Source organism: Atheta coriaria, unplaced genomic scaffold, assembly GCF_025399875.1.
Source record: "Atheta coriaria isolate IRGN ID8LTWV9N9 unplaced genomic scaffold, Caltech_Dcor_3.1 hic_scaffold_10_pilon, whole genome shotgun sequence".
Classification (NCBI taxonomy): domain Eukaryota; kingdom Metazoa; phylum Arthropoda; class Insecta; order Coleoptera; family Staphylinidae; genus Dalotia; species Dalotia coriaria.
In genome coordinates this window covers 5,027,334-5,051,128 of record NW_027045452.1, presented here as the reverse complement: position 1 = coordinate 5,051,128, position 23,795 = coordinate 5,027,334, and the positions used below count along the sequence as shown (strand labels likewise).

Below are 23,795 nucleotides of genomic sequence, written 5' to 3'. Positions count from 1 at the left end.
AGAGGTCTGCGTTTATTTTCTCATTACAATTGTTTCGGCTTGTTATTCGGAGCGATTAAGGCGCCTGTATTTGCATGATGTCGTTCGGAAAGTGACGTATTCGTGGGCGTATTTATTGGGGATATTAATCACTTCACCTCATAATAAACACGTTAACCAAATGTGGTTATCCGCGATTCGTAAAATTTCCCACCGAAAATATTTCAGCAACATTTAGGCAAAGGGTTGCATTCGTTGTTGAATGTGCTGCTATTAACGAGTACGAAAAGAGATCGAAATAAATTCATTATTTGCATGATGCCGGCGTTTTCATTTCGTTTCGTTTCGTTCGCCGGTGATTATTTTTTTGTATGGATGCGATGGGCGTTGTATATAATGCGCCCCTACAATCCAATCGATTTCTAACTAGTTAATATGTTTTTAATTACATCTCTGAATACATCTGAATAAATCAGCGGGAAAACCGCGGAAGTGTGCGAGCGAAAAAAAAAACCGACTGGAGGAAAATTAATGACAAAGTTCTCTATAGTGCTTTGTTGAAACTTCCGTATTCAATATGCAATGTGCATTATACTTAGGTACAACAAAAAGAAAAAGTTACTGTTAACCATATTCAGTGGAAATATTATTGTAACACATGTAAACGAAGAACTGCCACCGAGTAGGTGAATTTATCGAATATTTTATTTGACTTCGTTTATTCCGGAATACAACCAGACGAGACTGGTTCCGCTATTGATGCAGGCACGTCGTCTAGTTCCTGTGAAGAGGGAGACCCTTCCAAGAGATTCCGTTGCGTCGCCCGAAGGGAGCACGAGAAGGCGGAAAAATCAACGAATGCAAAGTGCATTATGTCTTGCCGGGATAAATTTTCTATGATGTCGACACGGCAAGGCAGCCCAACCGCAGTCGGGGGAACAAAGCCGAATTGTGTTATTTCGAAGGAAATGCAAAAATGCATAACGCCGGGAGCCGCGAGACGAATTGAAACGCAGACGCCGAAACGCAGCGCAAACAAAGACCCGCAACAATACGCTGCGAGTGAAAACCTAAGCGAATATATTGAGAAATATTGTGTTCGGGCGCAAAGTATGCGCGATATAAAAGCCACTTTTATACGGAAACATGTTGTCAAAAAATGACTAACATAAATTCACTACACACATACAACTGTTTTGGGATTCACTTTTTGAGTTGCGCGATAGAAAAACTCAAAAAAAAAATTTGTTTCATTCCAGTCATAAAATAAAAATTGAAAGTAAAGTTTAATAAAATTTTGTCGTTAGCTAAAGTAACTTTTACTCTCCTGTAAAAGTATTATTTCAAAATTTCTTGAAACAATCAAATCATAAATTTATCCTGTTTTGACATACTGTATAAAAGTTTATCAACGTCAAAAGTCCTTTATGATTCTCAGCAAAACTTGAAAACATTTATGCATGATTTAATACGAGTCAAATACGTCAAGTATTGTTCACTTTTCGACTCTTCATTTTGCCGGTGCGCACTCCACCGTAAATTATTCCTTCCGCTGCCTCCGCTGCCTCTCGCGCGCGCATCTTCTCCGAGGGCACTTCATTTCTTGCTTATCTTTTCTGGTTTGTGATCGCTCAAATTGTAATTTCGAGTCGCGCGTCGTCTGTCCGGAATTCAAATGATATAAGTGTTTAACCGACGCCGAAAGTTTCGATCAACTTGGCGTTCGCGTGCGACGCCCAAAACGTTGGCGAACGCCTGAATTATTCACTGTGCAGCCTGTATTCTCTCCGTTGAGGTTGCGACTCGATGCGATGCGAAATCTTCGCGAAGGAAATGTTTGAAGGCTTCGCGCGCGGCGTGTGCAAGTAGAGTTGTGGAGTTTAACTTGGCACGGCGGCGGCGGCGCTAAGAAAAGGTTAAAGTGTGTAATGTACTGCGAGTCGCAGAGAAGCGGAAATTAAGCGAAAGCGAGCGAACCAAAAAGGATTAGAGCATCGGTCGTGATGGAATTAATGACTTTTCTTCTTCTTCTCTTCCTTCCACAGTAGCGCTACAGCTTCGCTTCAGGCGATAATTATTCGTGTAAAATATGCGATTAAAAGTGTTACGACTGTATAATAAAACCAGCCTGGAGGCAGACAACGTAAAACAATGAAACAGCAAACTGGTAAGGCGCCGGTGTTATCGTGATCAAGATGACAAATGAATTTCTGCGAAAAATTACGTGTTTTACGAGGTGCAAACTGCGAAAAATTCAATTTCCATAAATTGAATAAATGGAAAATCAAAATTTGCGAAACACTAAATTCGAAATTCGTACGCAGACACATCTCGCGCTTTATTATCGAATTAGAAAAGCACTCAGACGAATTGCCTCCCTGTTGGCTGTGCCCCCCGCACTTGCCGCCTCCATAACAAACCGAAATGTGCGTTTTCTATCATTCTATTTTCGCTTATTGCTTATTTCCGGCGCGCAGACGTCGCAAGCGCGCACAAAGAGCTTTCTCATCTACATACATCGAAATATCGAATCCAGCGTCTCTACCATCGCATACAATAACTAACAATTCGGTCTAATTTACAATTTACGCTGGCATATCCTATTCGCGTGCGGCCTGCTGGAATCGTAGTAACGTTATGTATGCATTACATATATTAAGCAGACGGATGAGGCTCTATATGTGTACACACGTACCTACGTCAATCTAGTTTGCTATGAAAGAGAGCAAGCCGCCGCCGCCGTGTCTCCAACCGTCAAGAGATATCATAACGTCGAAACGACGCCGGCGCGTAACGGGAGCTTGCTCGGCGCGCAATTCCGCGATCTGCATAAAACGAACGATAATGACGCGCATCTACATTGTCTTCCATGACATTCTACCCTCGCTTCCATTACGCCATTCTGTGAGATTACTAGTTCATGTCGATTTCATTTTACGCTCGGTTTATGTTTCCTGCTGCCCTAGAAATTGATCTTATTATTCAATATAAAATGCAATAAAAATTACAATCAACTTTAAACATTTCAAAGTTTGGTGTAAAATGGAATGCCTGTAGTGATTAATTCAATAACTAATAATAGGCAAATTCCTAACACGTCCATACAATTATTTTTTAATGCATTTTAATTTCGTTGCTTTGCGGCATCGATCAGCAAATCACTAATTAGCGCAGCGGGTGACCGACATAAACAAATGTGGCGATGTTCGATTCGTCAACGGTGGCGCACGTTCGCCAGCGGCCGCTTTCGCGGTTTCCGGGCGTCCATCTCTGCCGCCTCCACCAATGTACACACAGTTGCTGTTTATTCTACTAGCTCGAGTGGTCGCCAATTCCAAACATATCGGATATATCAAACACAAAATCGTTTACGATTAAACCCCAACTACCGTCCGGCTTGTTTGGTAATCGAATAAGGCTTAATTGAAATTAGAGCGGCGCCGAATAAAAATTGTCGTTGTTTAAAATGATTCACGCCGTAAATTCACACTGCAAAAATTTTCTGCAGCATTTATTGTGGTGCGCTTGAACAGATTTTCAAATCGGGTGTGTAAGTGTGCCAAGGATCCACAGGACCAAAGGACGAGGTTAATCGTTTCACGCTTTATTCGTTCATAATTAATTTTCCCGATCGGCGATTTTCTACGCGCGAATCGGAAAGAACAGTCCACGACGCAGTCTCAAAGACCTTACTATACAAAGTGTTGTGCGAAATCTGGCACCTTGTAAAATTGCTGCGCGTTGTCCAAATCGTTTTGAGTGTTATCTGACCAAAGTCAATCAGTCTCCATGTGGACAGGAATGAGATCCGAGGCGAGCGAATGGGGACTAAATCGATTGCGATTTGCAAACTGTTCGTCCGTGCATGAGCATCGGCATTTCTATCTGCCGCTGTGCAGCAAGCGAAGGGAAACAGATTACGTTCAACTTAATTGATATAGAGAGGCCTACGCCGGGTCCGCTCGTTCGGACTAAATTCTAAATTAATGAAGCGATTTAATGAATTACCGACATTCGCTCCGGCATCGATTTAATTCGGCAAAACGTATCCGGATTGTCCGATTGTCGCACCAAACCTAAGTCAAACATCGATCAGTCGGAAATCAATTTTTGAATATAACTCGCTGGAATACTAGGGTTAGCCATGTATGATAATCATTATGTCTATTGTGATTCGAACGCATGATTGCATTCGTGGTCAATAGGAAATATCGACGCGCTGATGAAAAGAGGAAAAACATAGCCAGAACGCAATTATTTGCGCTCGGTGGTCGGCGGTTTGCGGTGCGCATCATTTACTGAGCTCTTCAACCTCAAAAACCCGAAATTATCAGGAAGCACGCTCGCTCAACAATGCGCGCGGTAAATATTTACACAGAATCGGACTGAATCCATCATGATTTACAACGAAGAGTGGCGGCAGTAGTGTAGGTGCGCGGCGCGCAGTCGAAGGAAGAAGAAAAAAGTTTTAAAAAACCTAATATCGAAAGCACCTAAAACTCGGCGTCCCGGCGCGCACGACGAAAAGCGAATTTAATAAAACTTGGACGGTAGAAAAACGAATCGAGTTGCCACTCTCATCGTCGTCGGCGGCAACGCAGCCAGCGAAGAAAACGCGAAGCCTTCGAGGCAGCTAAAAGTGTTGAATACGTGTAAAGTGCCTCGAACTGACGACAGCGAAAGAAGTAGCACACACAAAAAAACAACACAAGGAAATAAAATGAAATAAGTTGTAGAGCAGCAAATGGCTGGCCGTGCGGCCACAAAAACGTACTCGTAACGAAAATAGCGAAGAAACTCACGCGACTGAAGCCTGCGCCAAAGTTTGACTAGGACGTGCGACAACACAATATAACTTTTTTATGGACACCTTTGGCGTGTACTTCATGGCATTCCATCATAGAGTCTGTAGCAAGTACATTCGCAGCGTGGTCTACCTGATGTATGTGAGCAATAAACAAAAATAATGCACGCAAAAAATACATTTTATAACAAAACCAGCTGCTGTGTAAATTTCACAAATAAAACTATAAGTTACAAATGTAAACAAGTAAAAGTATTTTTTCATTTTAGAAAAAAGCTAATGTTATTTAATTGGGGGAAAACTCAATAAAGGGAGATGAACAGGAAGTTCTTGCTTCCTCTAAGAGTACGAAACCAAAAAAATAAAAATAAATCTAGCGCAGGGCCATCGCACCGAAAAAAAACAACAGGTAAAGAGCCCACACACAGGAAATTGAAGCAAATCAAGTTTATCGCTAGAAAATAATTAAAGCCACTTTCCTACGAAAGCATACGAAGCACTCCACTATTGACGTATCCATTTAATTTTCAGTTTGTTTATTTTTACGTTCTTTTTTTTGTTAATTAACCCCCGACCCCAGTAAAAGTGTTTATTTACCGGCGTAGAAAACCTTTCAAATGAAAAAATAAGTCGGGTAATCCTCTAAAAACACAAAAAATAATAAAAATAAAAGCATTCCCTGCTAAGTAAGGCGTTTTTAATTATTTATTCATGTTATAATCGTGCTAATGTAGCGTTTCATTTGTCTCTACCAACTGACTACAACTTTTCGTTGTGTGTATTATGCATTTCTTTGGGCGGCAGACAGCATAGATATTCGCGTATAAATTTATGTCCTCTCGTAACACATTCGTAATATGCCGGAAAGAAAAACATCTTTATTCAGGCGGCATCGCGCAAAACGTGAAAAATAATCAGGAAAATGTGAAAAATACGAAACGGACGATGCGAACGCGGAACGTGAAACAGCGCACAACGGCTCTTCGGTAATTTAAGTAATTTCACGTCTTATTTGACTTTGGCTATAAGTTATGTCATAACTGACGGCGCACCAAAAGAAAAACAACGAATTTAGCGCCCTTTTTATACACCAGGCCGGATATACAAAAAGAACATGCGGAATTGAAATTTGAATTTGTAGTACTTTTTTGGTTAGACTTTAAAATATTGCTGTAAAATATGCCTATGCATATGAGAGCAATACACGCGCTATATGGATGGGATTATATCCAACTGCTGCTTATCAAGTGCACGTGGTCATTACAAATGGGCTACAACTTCACCCTTTCTATATACGAATATAAATTAAAATCATTACTAAATTCAACACCAACGTAATTTTTTGCATTTCCTTTTCAACACACTTTATAAACTGCACAACATTATTATTTCTCACAACATAACATAATTAAAATAAATCCACATGTTTTTAACATTACGGAAACAATTATTTTACTCTGTCAAAGGAAAAAATTTCTTTTAAAATAAAAAAAAAACTTTACTTAGATGTATACATTAAAACATCAATAAAATTCATATCAGAAGGAAACAAAACGAAATTTCATTACATCAGGCGCCTTTCAAGTTGATGGAACATAACTCGAAACGTGATTTTATTATCCCCAAGATCACTTTTCATATTTACAGGCGCATATTTGCCGTCCTGCTCCATCTTGACTCGTCTTTTCATTGCGTTATTAAATTATTTCATCATTTCATCAGGGCGACAGCACGCGGCTTAAATTTTTAATTCAACAAATTAGCAAATGTAATTATGTCCTTGCGCGCAGCGCACCGCTCACGCCAGCAGAGCCGCACGGAGGAGGATAATGCGATTAATGTGCCACGAAGGAGTGATGAACGATGGCAAACAAAAAAAAAAGCGGAATCAAAGCGCGATAACGACGAAAAACAATTTCTCGGAAAAAACCAATGACTTCGATCTTCATCTTCATTTCGAAAAGATGATTAAAAGTAATCAATTACAGCCTGTCATCGTGGTCATATCGCGGCAAACCGGAAGGATATGTTATCGGCTAAAACAGCAGGAGACTTAATGACAACAAAAACATGATAAATCAATTTTTGTACGAAAAGAAAAACTTCAAATAGTGAAGTTTTATTATTTTAGAAAGGTAGTATAGTTTTAGTATTTGTTAATGACCTAATGAGTGATAGGTATCGTTAAGGATAATCAAGAAGTGTGGTGAGTAGTTTAAAAGACTTCGGTGTTGTTTTGTTGTTGTTATTATCCCTCATAATAGGGCAACTATAATGCCCTAAAGCACTTTTCGCAAGTCCTTAAATCGCTAGTCCTAGAATAGCCTAGACTGCGTAGGCAGTTGTTGCACAACCTACTAAGTCGTAGATTTCCCAGCAAGAGTGTCGAGTCTCTTTTTGTCCGTATTGTCGTCTCTGCACTCAAGGATAGGTCCTTGAAGGCCGGCGGGTAAGTAACTCTTAATAGGCTTACAGTTGTTTCCTTTCGAAGACCCCGCTCGAGACGCAGCGTTCATCCCTTGCCGCGTCCTTTTGTCGAGCATGTTACAGGTTGCTCTTTTAAACGTGGCGCGCAGGTTTTGATTCGTTATGAATTGTGCCGGGGACAAAAGTGCGAAATATGTCCGGGTGCGTAACGCAAGGGATGACAAGTTTTGGGCGCAAATCTCGAACGGCGTTAAGCGGGGATTGCATCGCGTTTGACGGCACCCGGCTACAGATCCCAGGGTGGGACACGTGAAGAGGGAAAACTAAGCTGTTCTAAGAAGGATTACGTCTCACGTTTAACACCTAGCGATTTCGAGGCGTCGAGTGAAGTTTTGCTTTAATTATGTGCGCCTCTTCTCTCCGACTAGACAATGAACATCACTGAACCCAATTTAAGGTTAAATTTCAAAACAACTAAACACCATCCTCCTAAATCTGTCAAATCAGGTTTTTTTCATCTTATAGTACAAATTTTAAACTCGTTTGCACATTAAAACTTTCCGCACAAAAATGTCTTCCCTTTTTTGTCGGTGCGCAGACAAGAAAGAAAATGTTACTTTTAGTTTACAAAATGAGTTTCCTCGTGCGTCGTTTTGCGCGCCGCGGCGCCGAGCAATTTGAAGCAATTTAAAGCGAAATTAAATTTACGATTATCAATTTGTCAAAAAGTATCTTCGCGCAAGGGGGCGAAAGTATAATTTTATGAGTGCGCACAATTCGCGCGGATGCAGAGCCCCTTCCCCTTACGCACCCCTTGAATGCCACCAAAGCTTCCACTTTGGGGGTTTTCGCGGCTCGCCGCCTTCGAGCCGCCCGACATTTTCTGGACGTTTTCCTATCTCGCCAGCCCCCTGCGCGCCCGCCGCGCATACCAACATGACATTGATATATCTGATAAGAATTTGTATAATCGCCTGCTGGTTCGCTCGAAACCCAGCTCGCACACACACAATCACAAACAATCTCCGAAATGAAGCGCGAGAGTCGAGAGGAAAAAAAATGTTTCAAATTAAGTACAAACAAATAACGAATCGTGAATAAAATTCCACAAACGAGAGAAAAAAAGGGCAAGCGAAGAAAGTTGCTAAAATTAAATGAGGAATTATTCCAATTAAAATTGTTTGGCGGCGCGTAGACGTCTGCCAAAAAAAAAGGAGGAAATGTAAGGAAAAATAATGAATTTTTAATCAAGTTTTAAGTGCCGTCCGCGATTATTTTTCCTCTCGTGGCATTAACTCAATTTCAATTAACCCCTAACGACCTATGATTTTACACTTTAATTACTATTAATGTTAATTTTCAAAAAAAAACAGTTATAACTAATTACCTTCAATCACTAATAACTTTTTAGATACATCGATCCAAAGCGACACAAACTTTCGGACTTGACGCTTGATGAGATTACGCTGATAGAATATATTTTCATACGCTTCGCAGCTTCTTAGCAAGTTTTTTCCTCGAACGCGCCACACAGTGATTTTTTACATCATGTCGCACGTTCGCTCACGGTCGGCGGTTTTGATAAACTTTGATAAACATTGTAAGCTGGCGCGCGCTTCAACTTGCCACAACCAAAAAGCAGCGTTCGGCGGGGATGAGAAGGGAGTTAAAGCGCACGTAGAAAATTCTATTAAAACTTTAATGTAAATATTTAACGAGTTATTTATGTGCGTTCGCGTTCGTATGTCGCAGCGTCGATAGCGTATCGCAATGTTGGGGTTGTTGGTACTCTGATCTTTATAATAATGGCGGCGCGGGGGTTGTGGTAGTATATAGGTCGCGTTACGTCACGTCAAACTTTGCAAGTTGATAAACGTTACGCCTTAGTAAGTTTACGAGTCGAAATAAAATATTAGCCAAGTGAAGGAAAATTGTAGACTGACGATGTCGTCGTAATTAGTTGATTTTAATTAAAACGCGTCATTAAGTTTTATTACTGCGCGCTGGACGCGCGAAAATCATGAGAAGAAGAGAACGCACAAAAGGGCCGACTTATTAGAATTGCCAATTGGTGCCAGAGCACTTACGGCACTCTAGCCCTGACTAACTGCTAACTGCACCCCCGCATTCTCGCTCCCACACGCAATATGCTCCATCAACAAATTTAATTTTCCATTCGCAAACATTCCATTAAATTTTTATTTATCACCGGCATTCGCTGCGCGTACAATGATTGCCATTGACGTTGCTTCAAAATGGCACTGGTCCGATTGGTGCTTTGAAGTATCGTTACGTACGCTGCTGATGGTAGCAACCGTCAAAGCGAGGAACTTCTTTCTAACAGATACAAATGTAATCCATTCGGTGTCAGAACGTGTCGGTCGGTCAATGGAGGACCAATCCAATTACATTTCGTGCTCGGACGTTAGTTGCGACGTTTTATCACAGCCGCCGCATGTGTCGAGCGGGGCGGCGGCGCGAACGCACACCAGCTGCATATAAATAACGGCCGGCCGAATAAATCGGAGAAAAGCGCAAATCTCGCAGCATTGATAAATAGAGCGCCCGGAATCAAATAAACGGTTTGTTTATTTTATCTCAGCAACAATCGGGCACCAGTTGGCAACAAAGGGAATCGCAAGTGCGCGAAAAAGAAACGCGACGTGTTAAATTAATTCGCCTCTTTCTCGGCCGAGAATGGCAGCCTCCTTCGACGCCAAAAAGGAAGACAAATACTGAATGAAAGGGGGAATAAATAAATCGACGATTGACCCGCTTTCCACGATGGATACAAATGTCCCGCACGCCAGATGCATAGATTAATCGAAACGGAAGCCGAAATAACCTCGTTCTTTTTATTTCGTTGCAAAAATACGAAATAAAAAATTCACTAGTGAAAATTTTAATCGCTTCGCCGCAGATTTCGCGTTTAATTGGTTTTATAAATTAATATTGACTAACCTGTCCAGTGTTGACGAATCCGTGCCTCGCAGCAATACCATCGGCATCACCGTCGGGAATGTGCACCGCAAAATGATTGGAGTAGATAGGTTGAGGTCGCGCGGCGGCGTCCACGTCCACCGCGACCACCCCCAGCAGGAGCACGCACAGCCATTGCACACAACGCGTCATTGTTACAAAAATATCCGCGGTTGAAATGTCACCAATTGCGCAACAACGGGGGCTATTTTAGAACAAAACTCGTTTGAGATTAGACTATTGTTTGATCGTGAAACTAGCTGATAAATGTTCAATTTTCATTGGTGCGTTGCATTTAGTATGACCCAACCTGGAACAAACAAAAAATGTCATTAATAAATAGAATTAAAAATAATCAACATACAAAAACTTAAAAACTACAGTCAAAAAGTTTATTAGTAAAACAATTTTTTTAATTTTTTGTTGCGAGTATAATACTCGGATGTTATTAATAAACCAACTGGTTCTGTATAAACTATAATTTAAATACATTTATTCAAATGATAAGCACTCCAGGTACCCTATGCCTACTGGGTGAGATAAGCTCGTTGCGTTCGCGTGAAGAATGCGAACAATTAGCGGAAAGGTCGGTCTCGGACAGTGTAGGAAGGCTTTACAACGCTAATAAAATAATGAAATAAATAATCTCTCCTCGCCAGCCGCCCGTGGAATTTTACTTAATCGCCCGCACGTTTTGTTTCAATTTATGCGCGACGTTTTATGAATTACTCCCGGTGCCTGAGTGAAACATTTCCCTTTTTGCGCCCTTGCCGCGATATCCGAGCTGATCAGGGAGAGGGCAAAGGGCCACCACTAAATTACCACCACCTCGCGCCTTACTTAGACGATATCTATGCTGTTTCCCCCGCAAAGGACGAAGGACTGTAAGAAGGCCAACCGAATCAACCGGTTAAAGGGCCATACCCAAAAAGGCATAACTTACCAAGTTATGCAAATTATGTAAATGAATATCAGCGCATACAGCGCGTTCAAAGTGTAAAATTTATCACCACATTTTACTCGTGTTTTAGTGCGGTTTTTAGTCAAACATTGACTTTATTGCTTTATTTTGAGTGCGTGTTTCGAGCGCTGCACGTGCAGTTGTAATTGTAATTGCGACACTCGCGAGTAATTTGCTAATCTACCTTGTGCGGCGGCGTAAACTTGTGTCCTTTCCTAGGGATAATGATAATAAAGAAAACGACGCTTTAAAATTTACGCAAATGGCGATTATTTCATTCGGTTGGGTTTCTGGGGGACTCACGGTGGATTGTAATAAATGTAAGTACTCAAAGTGGCAGGAGTCGCGCAAGCACTCGAAGAAATGAGTAAAATGTAAAATAAAGCATTAACGTGGAATAATTCGGAATAATTTGCAGTACGAACGCACCGGAACGTAGAAAAGCCATATATCACCGGGATGGCTACTGATAAAGTCATTTTGTAATTATTTCCGGTGTTTTTACTTGTTGTGTTGTGTTTTGGCCAGTAATGGCAAATTTCAAAACAGAACGATAAAAATCGCTCTGTAATTTAACATCATATTACAACATCAACAAATATATTATATAAACAACAAACACAGTTTAATAAACAACGATTTATTGGAAATTCATTGTAATTGTAACTCACGTTGTGTACTTGCATCTCGTCACTTTATTTTTATTGATATGTTAGTAAGATATGATATAAGGTTAGTGAAAGACATCGTGTGATACTGCCACATAACACGTGATAGAATTGCGTATAAAAACACCTCACAATTAAGTCGTAAGTAGAAACTATCTTCAATTTATTATTTAGCAATTTGCCACGTGAAATATTACTTCCAGTACGAATAAATTTGTTTTTATACGTAACTCTAATAATTCTAACCGGTATCAAGCAAGGTCGAGATTTGAATTATTGAATTTCCGTCTTTATACCGCGATTTACACAAATTGAAAACGTGTATTTCACGGATACACATGTGATTCGTTTTAGTCATTTTCACTTGATTTTATGAGGATTTTTAATGGTTTATTGTAGAATCGCTGCACAATATCGACACCACGCGCTTGCTCAACCGACTTACGCGTACTGATGCACTCACAAGTAACTTAACTGCGTAGTTTGCAAAGCGCGACGCAGTGTTATCGGATTCAATCTAATCAGAAGGCGAATGCAGCGATACAGACTTTGGGGTTTTCGCTCAACCACATCAAATATTTCTTATCTTACTTGTAAATCAAAACCAAAATATTGAATGTTCTTTTCATCTTCTACCTCAGCCAAATCAAATTCAAATTTTGATTCCAAAAAAAAAAATTTATTTCTAGAAATTAAATGTTAATATCATTTTATTAAAAAATCGAAAATTAATACCTTTACATTTAATCAAATAGTTATTTTATAGATATAACCCTAGTGTATATCCTCGAAACGCATCAAATGTGACTCGCCCTCATATAATACGTAATACCACTAACGACGGTAATGATAGTAATGTATGTAATGATAGTAATAATACTAATATCAAAGTGGCTACTCCAGTACTCTTGTGAGACCTTTTCAGGCGCGCGCGCACGAATGCGCACGCCCTGAATCGCAATTAACAGCGCTGGAATTAATTACAGGTGACGCTCGTTTGCTCGCCGGCCAGCGGTTGTCGGCCTTGCGATGCCATCAAGCAACCAAACGGACGACACCGGCGAGTCTCTATTATTGCTGTCTAAACATTTATACGAGCAGGGAGCACACCTTCCGCTCAGGGGGACAAATAATAGCCCCTCGAAGCGGGGGAGCTTCGACGTCAAGCCAAAGCGCACGGTGGCGGGCAATTACTTTATAGAAAACGTGTGTACTTTGCTCGAAATTAATTACTATCCTTGACGCGCGCGCACCTCACCTAATAGAATGACGACAAATTGCAGCCAAGAGCTCGTCTAAGCAAATACCTACACTGCGATCAAATTTGATGGGAATGTGCTCTTATTTAATTAATGATCAAATATCGTAAGTAATTATTATTATGAGCACATTATGGTTTTATTTTCGGTTATTTGCTGCGCGAAAATAATTATTTTAAAAATCAAAGTAAAAACCAGTTTAACTTTAAAATTAAACCAACCAAAAATTAATTTTTATTGCAAAGAATAATGTTGCCACTTCATGACTAGAAATAATTTAAAAATTGAAAATATTCTTATATTAATACTAGCTTTTGCCCTCGACTGCGTCCTGGTATTGTTTAATAAGAGTGTAATTCGTTATTACTCCTTTATTCTAGACATAGTATGTTTCAATTCTATCAATAAGATTCGCAATTTTATTTTAAAGAAATTAATTATTTCAAAAATTGCTAATAATGCACTTCAGCGCGCCATCTTGGATTCAACTATTTAACTATAACTATGATTGAATCTCAATGCCAACTTTTATCCTATAGAAAAGGGTGAAGTTATGAGCTTACCAACAGATTTTGCAATTTATTTTTATATTATAGATTAAATCGTTGCGATTCCACGCAACATTAGACGGATATATATTAAATTGTTTAAAAATGAAATTGAATAGAGAATTTTAAAAGAATATTCCCTCGACTTTATTGTGCATTTAGAAAACAGCATGAATTATTTTTAAATTTGAGTTTTCAAAGAAAAGTAGCAAACCCAAATAAATATTTTATATCTACTTAAAATTAAATTAGTAGGTGTTAATTAAAATAAATGTTTTTTGTAATAATTACTCATTTCACAATAAAAAAATGAAATAAATTATCCACCCCTTTGAATAAACGAAATATGCATTAAATTCGCATCCATATGGGAGTCGGCCTCGCGCGCAAAAACCAACCACCAGCCGGAAAAACAAAAACGAAAAAAAAAAGAAATAAAATCCGCCGACGCAATAAATCACGGTTATCAAAACGTCATCAGATATTTACCAATTGTCATAAAGCAACGGGCGGGCCCGGCCGAAACGAATGCGGTCGGGCGGCGGCGGGTCGCAAATCGTTGAAACGCCGTAAAACCCCGGGTAAAAATGAAGCAGGAGCAATGGCAATGGCGAAAATAGGGGCAAACATTGAGGCGAAAAGTGGACGAAATTCGCGCAAAAAGTGTTCCTCTCGAGCGCGTATAGGAAGCGCCGGACATGAGCAATGGCGTCGGCAAGACCACATCGTGGCTGCAATTTTATACATGCAGCAATATTCTACACATCAACATTTAGATATTCACCGAAATTCCGTAGCAAAAACAAAATTAAATTCGAAACAAACAAAAAAGTGTAATTTTGGTGAAACACCACCCAAAACAGGAAAACGGAAACCATAAATATATCTAACGAGATAATAGATTAACACCCTTGTGGCCATTGTATCATATCTGTACCTCTATAAAGCAACTTGTTTTTTTCCAGTTAAAATAATTTCGAATTCTGCACAAGTAATTTAAAAAGCACTTTAATTAAAACTAAACAAATTGAAATGTGTCTTCCTCATTTCGCTTGCGTCTAATTTTTTTCGCGTTTTACGAGCAGCAACGCTTTTAATTCTAACTGCCCGCTCGTGAGTTAACGACCTCCGCACAGGACGCGCACACGCCGCCCAAATGAAAATGAAAATGCAAATATGTATTTCCCATTTGCGTCGGTATTCTCATTCCAATTGCTATCGCACATTTTCTTCGCACACACATAAATATAAATGTACACATCAAGCGAAAATATTTGCTTCGTTTTCGTTCGCGGCGAAGGCGGTTGAATATGCAGTCCGCAAACGTATACAAACACTACCACACAGCTAGCCACGCGATGTGGCACTGTGTGTATTCGCGTTTCCGTTCTTAATTGTTTTTGCATATTTTATATCGAGTTCATTAAATGCGGCCCGGCGGAAGGCGGCGGCCGTGGTGGCGGCACTGCCAGTCCCCCATACAATACTTTATTTAAATGCGCCGCATTTTAATGTATTCGCGCGTATGAATAAATGAAACGCGCATTTTAAATTAAATTATAATCGCCGATAACTCGCACCAGTAAAGTCGCTCAAGGCAAAAATTTGCGAAAAATTATTTCATTGCTGCGTAGACATATCAAAATTCTATAAAAATTAGTTCCGGTATTTTGTGAATGAAATAAAGTTTGCCAATATGCAGAAGATTGAACAAGTAATACGCTCCGAGTTTAATTAAAACAAAGTATCGAAGCGTGACTGCCAACAAAGTGACTAAACACTAAGCGCTGCTAGCGCATTGAGTGCTCAATAATATACCAAAATAGGAGTGGCTGCTTTGACTCACGAATCGGGATGAACCGAACGACAAAAGTCGCAACGAAAGCGAAGCATAGCACTCCGCAAAGAAGCAAAACGCAGGAAAACGAGCAATGCCAGTGCCGGGACGCGCACAATGGAAGACAATTAAAGCTTCAACTTCCGAGTGCGCTCCACGCACAACGACTTAACAGTCCCGCAATGCAAAGGACTCAAAGAAAAGGACCGGAACGCCTCTTTCGTCTATACAAGCACGCGAGAGCGTCAAAAGTAAAAGTTTCGCTTCGAAATATTCATTTACATTTGCCATCAAGAGTTAAAAAGTTAAAATTGCGAATTAAGTTCATCATCTAGTTGAAATCCACTACGTGTAATAAATCAGACATTCGTGGAAGATTCGAAAACCGCAAAATTTTGCTCGTGACGTTTTGACGTCATCTTAATCCGAGCATGGGTCAAGCGAGTAAAATTTATTTTGCTGTCCAAGCACAAAATTCAGCCGTCAAGAACATGATTTACCGATAACTGATGATACGGCTAAAAAGGCATTAAATTTATTGATTTACATTCGCGATTCACGGCACAATAAATTTAAAAATATATAAAGTAAATATATGCTCGCACCAAAATTGTCAATTAACGTCGAGAACATCGGATGTAAATTTTAATTTGGTGCGTTAATTTCGCCGTTAATTAAACGAAAGGGCTGACATTATTTAACGCACACGTTCGATTCGCTACATTTTCATTTCGGCGCCGAAAATAATGCGCGAATAAAATAATTGGTTTTTGTTGTGTTGCTAGTGACTGGATTTTAATTGTAACTCAGGCATCAATAGTTTCATTAATAAACAATTTTCCATGTTTGCTGATTAAATATTGAACCACATTATTGCAATTACCAAAAACTGTGACATAAATACTAATTTATTAGTTATTTATACCTAGAACGAAAGAAATTCTCAAAATTCATGTTTTTGTAGTTATTTTCTATTACCTTTGATGAAACGCCGCTAGATGGCACTCTCACATCACACTAGCGCCATCTAATATAAAATTGTAGAAGTAAATTTTCATTATTAACCTGTTTTAGTATTTTTTACTATTTTTTGATTAAATAATGTCTGTAATAAAAAACTATCATAGCTAATAGCTACACTCAATAATGTCTCGTTTAACATTGTTCAGTTTCCTACCGAACACGTCCTTGTGGGTTATTATTGACAAGTTTCGCCGGACACAGAATTTTCCAGCTACGTGCTAACCGAACATACCAAGATAATGTCCTTGGGGACTATTTCCTTAGTTTCCTAGCAATCTTTGATCAAACACCCATACAGGGTATTTAAAAAACAGTAAAATTAAATAATCTGGATAGCATCGAAATAAATATTTTTAACTTTTGCCACTTTAAGAAACAACGCCGTAATTATTTGTGTGTTCCGAACTGGCTGTTGTAACAATGTGACAAATTGCGCTTTGAAGAAACGTGCCCCGAAGCACAACACATGCCAGATGACATAATAAAGATAAGAAACAAGCAGTCGTCCTGCGCCTGGACGAGAGGAAGCAATATCCGCGCGTAGTGATGTAATTGGATAAAAAGAAGCGACACAAAGTGCAACGCGGAACTCGCCAGGACGTATATTAACGGCACGTGACGCGGCCGGCACGTTCTAATTGCGTTTCCTTCCATACGCGTTCCTAACGTGATGTCCTTAAGGTTTACGGTCGATCTAGGGAAACGCCGTCGACATTAGTGTCTTTGTTTCGTAAGAAAGCACACACGTAATGCAAGCAGGTCGGTCCGGCACGAGATCTGGAATATGTCCTTCGGGGTCGTCCTAGCAACACACACACAATGGTCACACATGAAGTGCCATAGCTAACCAACTTTAACGTTACGACACATTCGGTTTTCTCAAACTGCATAAACTTAATTTACTTCGCGGGTTATATACAGTGTGTCTCTATGGTAGAAAATAAAAATAAAATAAAACCTAAAAAAACTGACGCACTATGAACACGTACGTACTTCATTCCCTCTAGCTGGGTTGTTAACCAAGAGCGGAAACACGGAAATGGAAGCGGAAGGCTGCGGGCGTCGCCCGTGGGGGTAGAACATGTAAGACATATCTCGGCGAGAAGATGCCGGAGCTAATTATATCCTTGGTGGTGGAGTGCGCGGCATGTCACGCGTCCGGGGAGCGCAAGAGCCTGAGCGCGAATCCAAATTATGTCGTCCTGCGAGAGGATGGAATTAGATCGCAGTGCTCGAATCCCACAGAGACAAAAAACTTTTTTCTCGACGCAAAGAAATGCAGTAAACTGCATTTCGAAACAAAGATAATCATTCCGACTGTGTTCATTCGATGGAAATTAATTTAATTAAATGATCAAAGTGCACAAAATACTATTTTTATTTCTTTTTGTATGCTGTGTTGTCGCGTCGGTCGCATAATAAGGAATTTCAATGTTATCCTTCTGATTGAAGCTAATGATAATAAACATCCAGAGCAACGACGCCGCCGGCGGTGGTGGCAGCGAGTTAATTCCGCTAATAAAGCTTAGGTCTGCCAGTTTTGCTAGCAAGCCTGCAGGACTAGCAGCGTCTAAGCTGCCAAGCCAACGCTTGCTTTATCTTGTGGTTTCTTTAAAATAACATTACTATGATGAATATTTGAGAAAACACTGGCCGCAAAGTGTCAATATACTGCCTAGTCAATCAAGTGTAATTTTCTATGGGTAAATATTTAATATCTAAACAACTTTTTTGTTTTCAAGAAAAAATAATATAATTTTATGGTTTGTAAAGTTTTAGCCAAAACAAATTATCCGCTTAGAAGTTTATAGCTCGTAACATAATGTTATTAGACGCATATGAGCCGTGAAATAAAAACAACGTAGCCGAAATTAACATAATCATTATTATCCGACCAAGTTTTTATCTAGATAAAAATAAAATAGCCTCCTACAAAGTAGGTGTATTTGGTCGGACGCTCGTAATGACCCATCAATCAAAAATGACAACAACATAAATTGACTCGTCAAAAAAATTGTTTTTGATTTCCTGCTAATTATAACCTTGATTAATAATAATAAATGATGAGATTTTTATAAATTTAGATTTGACATTTATTCAACACGCGCTGGCAAAACCATAAATTAATCAATGTCGCCCAAAATGATTATCAACATTTGCACGCGTGAGCTTCCATTAGGAACGTCAACAATTATTCGCGCTTAATGCACTCGGTAAAACGTGATGCGCTTAATGCCGGCCGAAAATTTTAATAACAAAGTATTAGCGCAAATTTGCTGGCATGTCTTTTTTGCAGCTAATATGTCCATTATAAGCGGGGTGGGAGGAGGCGCACTGGCATACATGCGCGCAGCTTAAAAGCTTTAAACTAAAACTGTCGCCTGGCGCTTAAAAAAAGGATAATTTATGTTAAGCGCCTTACACACCGCATGCCGCCGCCGGCAGCGCCCGCGGGGCGGACATACGAGCGAGCAGCGAAAGAATGGCGCGACATTTCAACCCTCCTTCTCCTCCCGCAGGACGACATCCTTCTGAATGCATAAAGGAGCGAAGGAACACGGTGTAACAAGTAACTCGGCGGGCGGGCCAGTTTGAATATGCAAATTTTTCACAATTTTCGGTGCGGACGCAAACGGATCGCATTGTCCTGAATCCTGTGTCCTGTGTAGAAAAGGACACACGCAATTGCAAGGAATGTAAGTTCAGGACGACGATTTAATTTATGTACGCCCCAATGTGTTTTAATAATGCTGTGCGCACGTGTCCACTGTTAAATAATTAACGCGCCAAGAATAATAAGGACGAAAATCCTAGCGAAATATTTTTTTTACGCAAATTAAAGATAAATTTTAAAATCCCTCCTAATTGAATTAAAATGTTTTTACAACAGCTGTGCTTTTATTGCATATTGGATATTATTTATTACATCACGGCGTTTAGTCCCCGAAATAAGTTAACTTGCCGCCGTCGTTGGCGGCTGATTTATGCTTGCGTTGCTTTCACGCAGGACGAACAGATAACAAAACTGTGCGGCGCGCGGGAGTCTGGCGAGTTTAGTTTCGGTATTCGACTTTCGCATGAACTCTCTCCTCGCAGCGGGCTGGAGGTGGCGGTGGCAGTGGTAGTAGCGGTGACGGCGACGGTGGCGGTCGTGTTTTCTCTATAAATATGACGAAAGGATTTTCGGCTGACTGCGAATCGCGGGGCGAAACCGAACGCGAGGTTTGTTTGGCGCGCCCGTCCTTCGCTCGACTGCGTCCACCGCTCCGCATACAGTGTGTTCACGTGGGACGGTAATCAAATTAACTTTTTACGCATACTTTATACGCTGTAATAACAGCTTGTATTTGCTTAAATTTTGTGCAAACAAAGCCACATACGCGTCGAATTAGGCACGCGAAGCGGAAGGGCGAATCAAGGACAGCAGTGAGAAGAGAGATGACGAAAAATTTGAATTTGGATGGTTGCAAAAGTTTGCCATAAATATTTTAAACTGAACAGAATTATCTTTTGAATATTTCAACAAATAAAATATTTATGATGATATTAGGATAACAATTTTTAGAAAGTTTAAAATCAAGGATAACTGCAGAATAGCATGAAAAAGCACCATGCACAATCGTTGCGTCGCGCAATAGAATTCGCCGAATAAGCTCAGAGCACGAAACTGTCTTCGACGTAAGGATGAAAGCAAATAACAGCGAAAATGCCCTAGGAATACGAATGGCATGTGTAAAAGTGGCCTTCTTTCCGGAGTGAGAACTCCTACTTCTTTAAAGCATTAAAACTTTCAAATCGTAAAAAAATCACTACAATCTAAACAAGTTTATAGATTAGATGTATAACTTGGTACCTCATAAAATTGCAATAAATGTAACTCTGGATTAGATAACAGTTTGTAATTTAATTCAGAGGTAGAATCACTGTTTTCTGTGGTATTGTCAAGACTTTATGGTACACGCAGTATGCGGTAATTCCTGAGTGCTTCGAATTTAGTGAGTTTTGGCATTCGGCGCGTGCGAGGAAGTGATAATTCGATTTCGCGTCCTTTACTCCTTTAAAAGTGCCGTTCTCAAGCGGGGCAAGCTGCTTCTTATTCCGCGCTTTTCCGATTTTCGCCATTTTCCGATTTTGATTTTACGATTTTTATCATTTGCCACTCGCTTTATTTTTCGGCGCGTGCCGTGAATTTTCAAACAGTAATTTATAGAATTTCATTTTCCACTTAAAATTTAATTTTTTACAAGGTGTAACTATATCAGTCAAAAATTCACAGTTAATTTTCGCTTCTCTTTATTTCACACTGTTTCTAAAATCCAGAAGAGGTTAGAAAAGGTTATCCTTTGTGGCAATAAGGTCAAAACGGACAAAGTATACTCACGTCAACATAATTCACAGCAAGCAATCAATATATCACTTTCTACAAGCCTTAGTGCGTAAAATAATGTCTCAAACTCTCAAAATGTTACATCTTCAAATGTAATTTTATAAAATGTACCACCAGGTATCGTAAAACTTCAATCTAAAGTAACGTATCCAGTAAATGTCAATTTTGGATTTTAAGATCCTTAAAAGTGTGAGGTGGTGAACGCAAGAAAGCTCTCCTTCGACCTCATCAATATCTACGTGTCTAAAGATCTCTTTGGTTTTCCATAAAAACATTCCTGTAAAAGTTATTTGCAATCAAAGTTATTCACATCTATGGTCAATTGATCACTAGAGTTTAAGTTACAATAGCCGCGTATCGACAACGCGTCGATGTATACTTTTAATCGCAAATAACTTTTACAGGAATGTTTTTATGGAAAAACCAAAGAGATCTTTTGTAGAGGGTAAAATTTTGCTATCGAAGCGGTTCATTTATGAGATAAAAGAGCATGTTATTTAAATGGAAAAGTATCATGATTCCGGCACGGTTTAAATTGAGAATTAAGAGCTAATTTACGTTTGATCATTTATTTTAGAGCAAAAACTAAAACTTCAGAGGGCGGCAACAAAAAAAAAATCAATGTGGGAAATAACGGACACCCTAGTGCACTCCTATCCGGATGATAAGAGCGTACAAGTCCTCGGGGAGGAATAAAAATCAAAAAGCATCCTTCCTGTCGCCCGCCAGGCGTGGAATGAACGTTTCCGCGCGCAAGTTTGCGATGCCGACCGATGGACGCGAAATGGCCATGGAATGGCCGAATGGCTGTGCAAATGGCGGACGTTATTGGACATCGCTGTCAATCAGCGTAGACGCTCGGGCGCGACCCCAAACATCCTCTAGGAAAGCACAAATCTTTTCCAGCAAAACGAAAATTCCAACAGGCACGAAAGAAAACACAGAAAAAAAACGTTGTGTTTTGTGCTCAATCTTAATCTTTGTTTTCTTGCTTTCCCAGATATAGATATAGTTCTCATAATGCCTGGAGGCAATGCTACATATATTGGCATATGCATGCAAACATCATTTACGGAAAGGACACGATAGACAAACAGAACTAAAATCAAAACTTGCCGCCTTACATACGCCTCAGATTTGGCAGAACCGGAAGGCAAAATGGCGGCGGTACGAAATCCCCAAGATGGTAAACATCTTGGTTCACGCGCGCGGACTTCAATGCAATGCAAGGAATATGATGAAACGTCAGCGTGTGCTCCACGTGGAGGCTGTGTTTAAACACACAGGGGACGTACAGGATAAACACTGCTAAACATAGTCAAACACCCCAAGTTGATGGCGGAAGGCACTCATCCGGTCGGAATGTCGTCGCTTCGAGCGAATCGTCCTTGACAAACAATCAAAACAAAAATGTTCAATTCTCAACTATAAATATTATTTTCGCTTTAAGGATTATGGATTTTTTTCTGTCTTAGACAAACGTGACATGTCACAATTCAATTTCCAGCTCAGTTGACATTAAAATCCCATACTTGTGTTTAGAATTCAAACAAAAATTCATATCTTCATGCGTAAATCCTTCATAGATCCTGCTTGCGTCTTACGAATCGAGGCGAAAATTGTACGGGGATTGAAACGCGCCAAACGACGGAATAAAATAGAAAGGGCGACATTTTTACGCGCACGTTTATCTGTATTACGCGCAATCCAGCAACGTGACAGGCAGAGAACGCAGGACGAGAACGACCGGCCTGTCCTCTCGTCCAAGCGACACACATAAATGTAATGTATAAAATAAAACGCAAGGAAATAATGGAAAAGCAGTAAAACAAAAGCAAAAAAAGTACACGTAAGGAAAGAAAATATAATATCGAAGCGGATCGAACACGACTTAAACACGCATGTGAAACGAAGCGGAAACACACAGGACGTCCAAGCAAAGAGAATGTAATGGATTATTTTTAAGAAACCTCATAACACAAAGACAACAAAAATAATAGCCACTGAAACTAACAACATCAAGTGGACCTGTCCTGATCCTGTTGTCTCAGGATGACGGTAACAAATATGCATGACCCTCGAATTCGACACCCAGCGCCCTCTGCGACTAAGTGTGTTTCCGTGTATGGGTGTGCGTGAAAAGCACTCAAAATTTTCAAGCGATATCGTTGAGTAACGCGAGCCGCGTGTTTGTCTCGAGGCGCTGTCCTAGGCAGGACTACCCGGCTCGTTTTGCATGCCCACTCAAAAAGGACGCTACACGGTCCGACACTTAAGCGCTCATGACTTGCAAACTGTATTAACGCGACCTAGCTTTTCCGCGCCGCCTGAATTTACCAAGTGCTTGGTACACACGACGTGTGTTCTTCGGTGCAAAGCGTGGCTAACATCAAAAGTAGCAAGATCATCATTTCGTACCATTTCATTTCAGACTTGATTAAATTATATTCCATAAGTTATTTGTATATTGCTAGTTGTTTCGCTGAAAAAGTAAAAAAATCAGTAAAATGCACAGTAAATTAGATAGTATAAAAAATTGCCATAAAATTAAGTTGTTAAAAAATCCATAAAATTTCACACTAAAATTATGATGCCTTGTCTTGTTGATGATTTTTTTGTGGTAGTTTTAAATCAAAAAGTCATTAAATTCGTAAACACATGCAAAAATATTCATGATGACATATCGACGTTGTTCTTTTGCAAAAACTGCCTCGCCGAATGGAACGAAATTAATGTCGAACATACGAGAGCCCACCACCGTCATAATAGGCTCGCATGTTCGTCGCGACGCCCCCGACGATCTCAATAATCTCTCAATAATCTCCCGCACGAACAATACGCAGGGGCCAATGAATAGCCAAACACATATGACGCCAGCTGGAGGGCGTCGATTAACTACCCAACACGCAAAAATTCGTTTCGT

General features: G+C 39.9%; 1 protein-coding gene across 3 annotated transcripts in view; it reads right to left on the bottom strand.

Moving 5' to 3' along the window:
* The window catches only part of LOC135801034 (furin-like protease 2), a 133,312-nt gene that overhangs the window by 75,180 nt on the left and 34,337 nt on the right, over positions 1-23,795 (bottom strand). For all 3 annotated transcript variants that reach the window (XM_065314397.1, XM_065314396.1, XM_065314398.1), the window contains one exon: positions 10,172-10,499. In XM_065314397.1, the coding sequence (XP_065170469.1) occupies positions 10,172-10,342 (171 nt within the window). In that variant the 5' untranslated portion in view covers positions 10,343-10,499. The remainder of the gene's footprint in view (positions 1-10,171; positions 10,500-23,795) is intronic.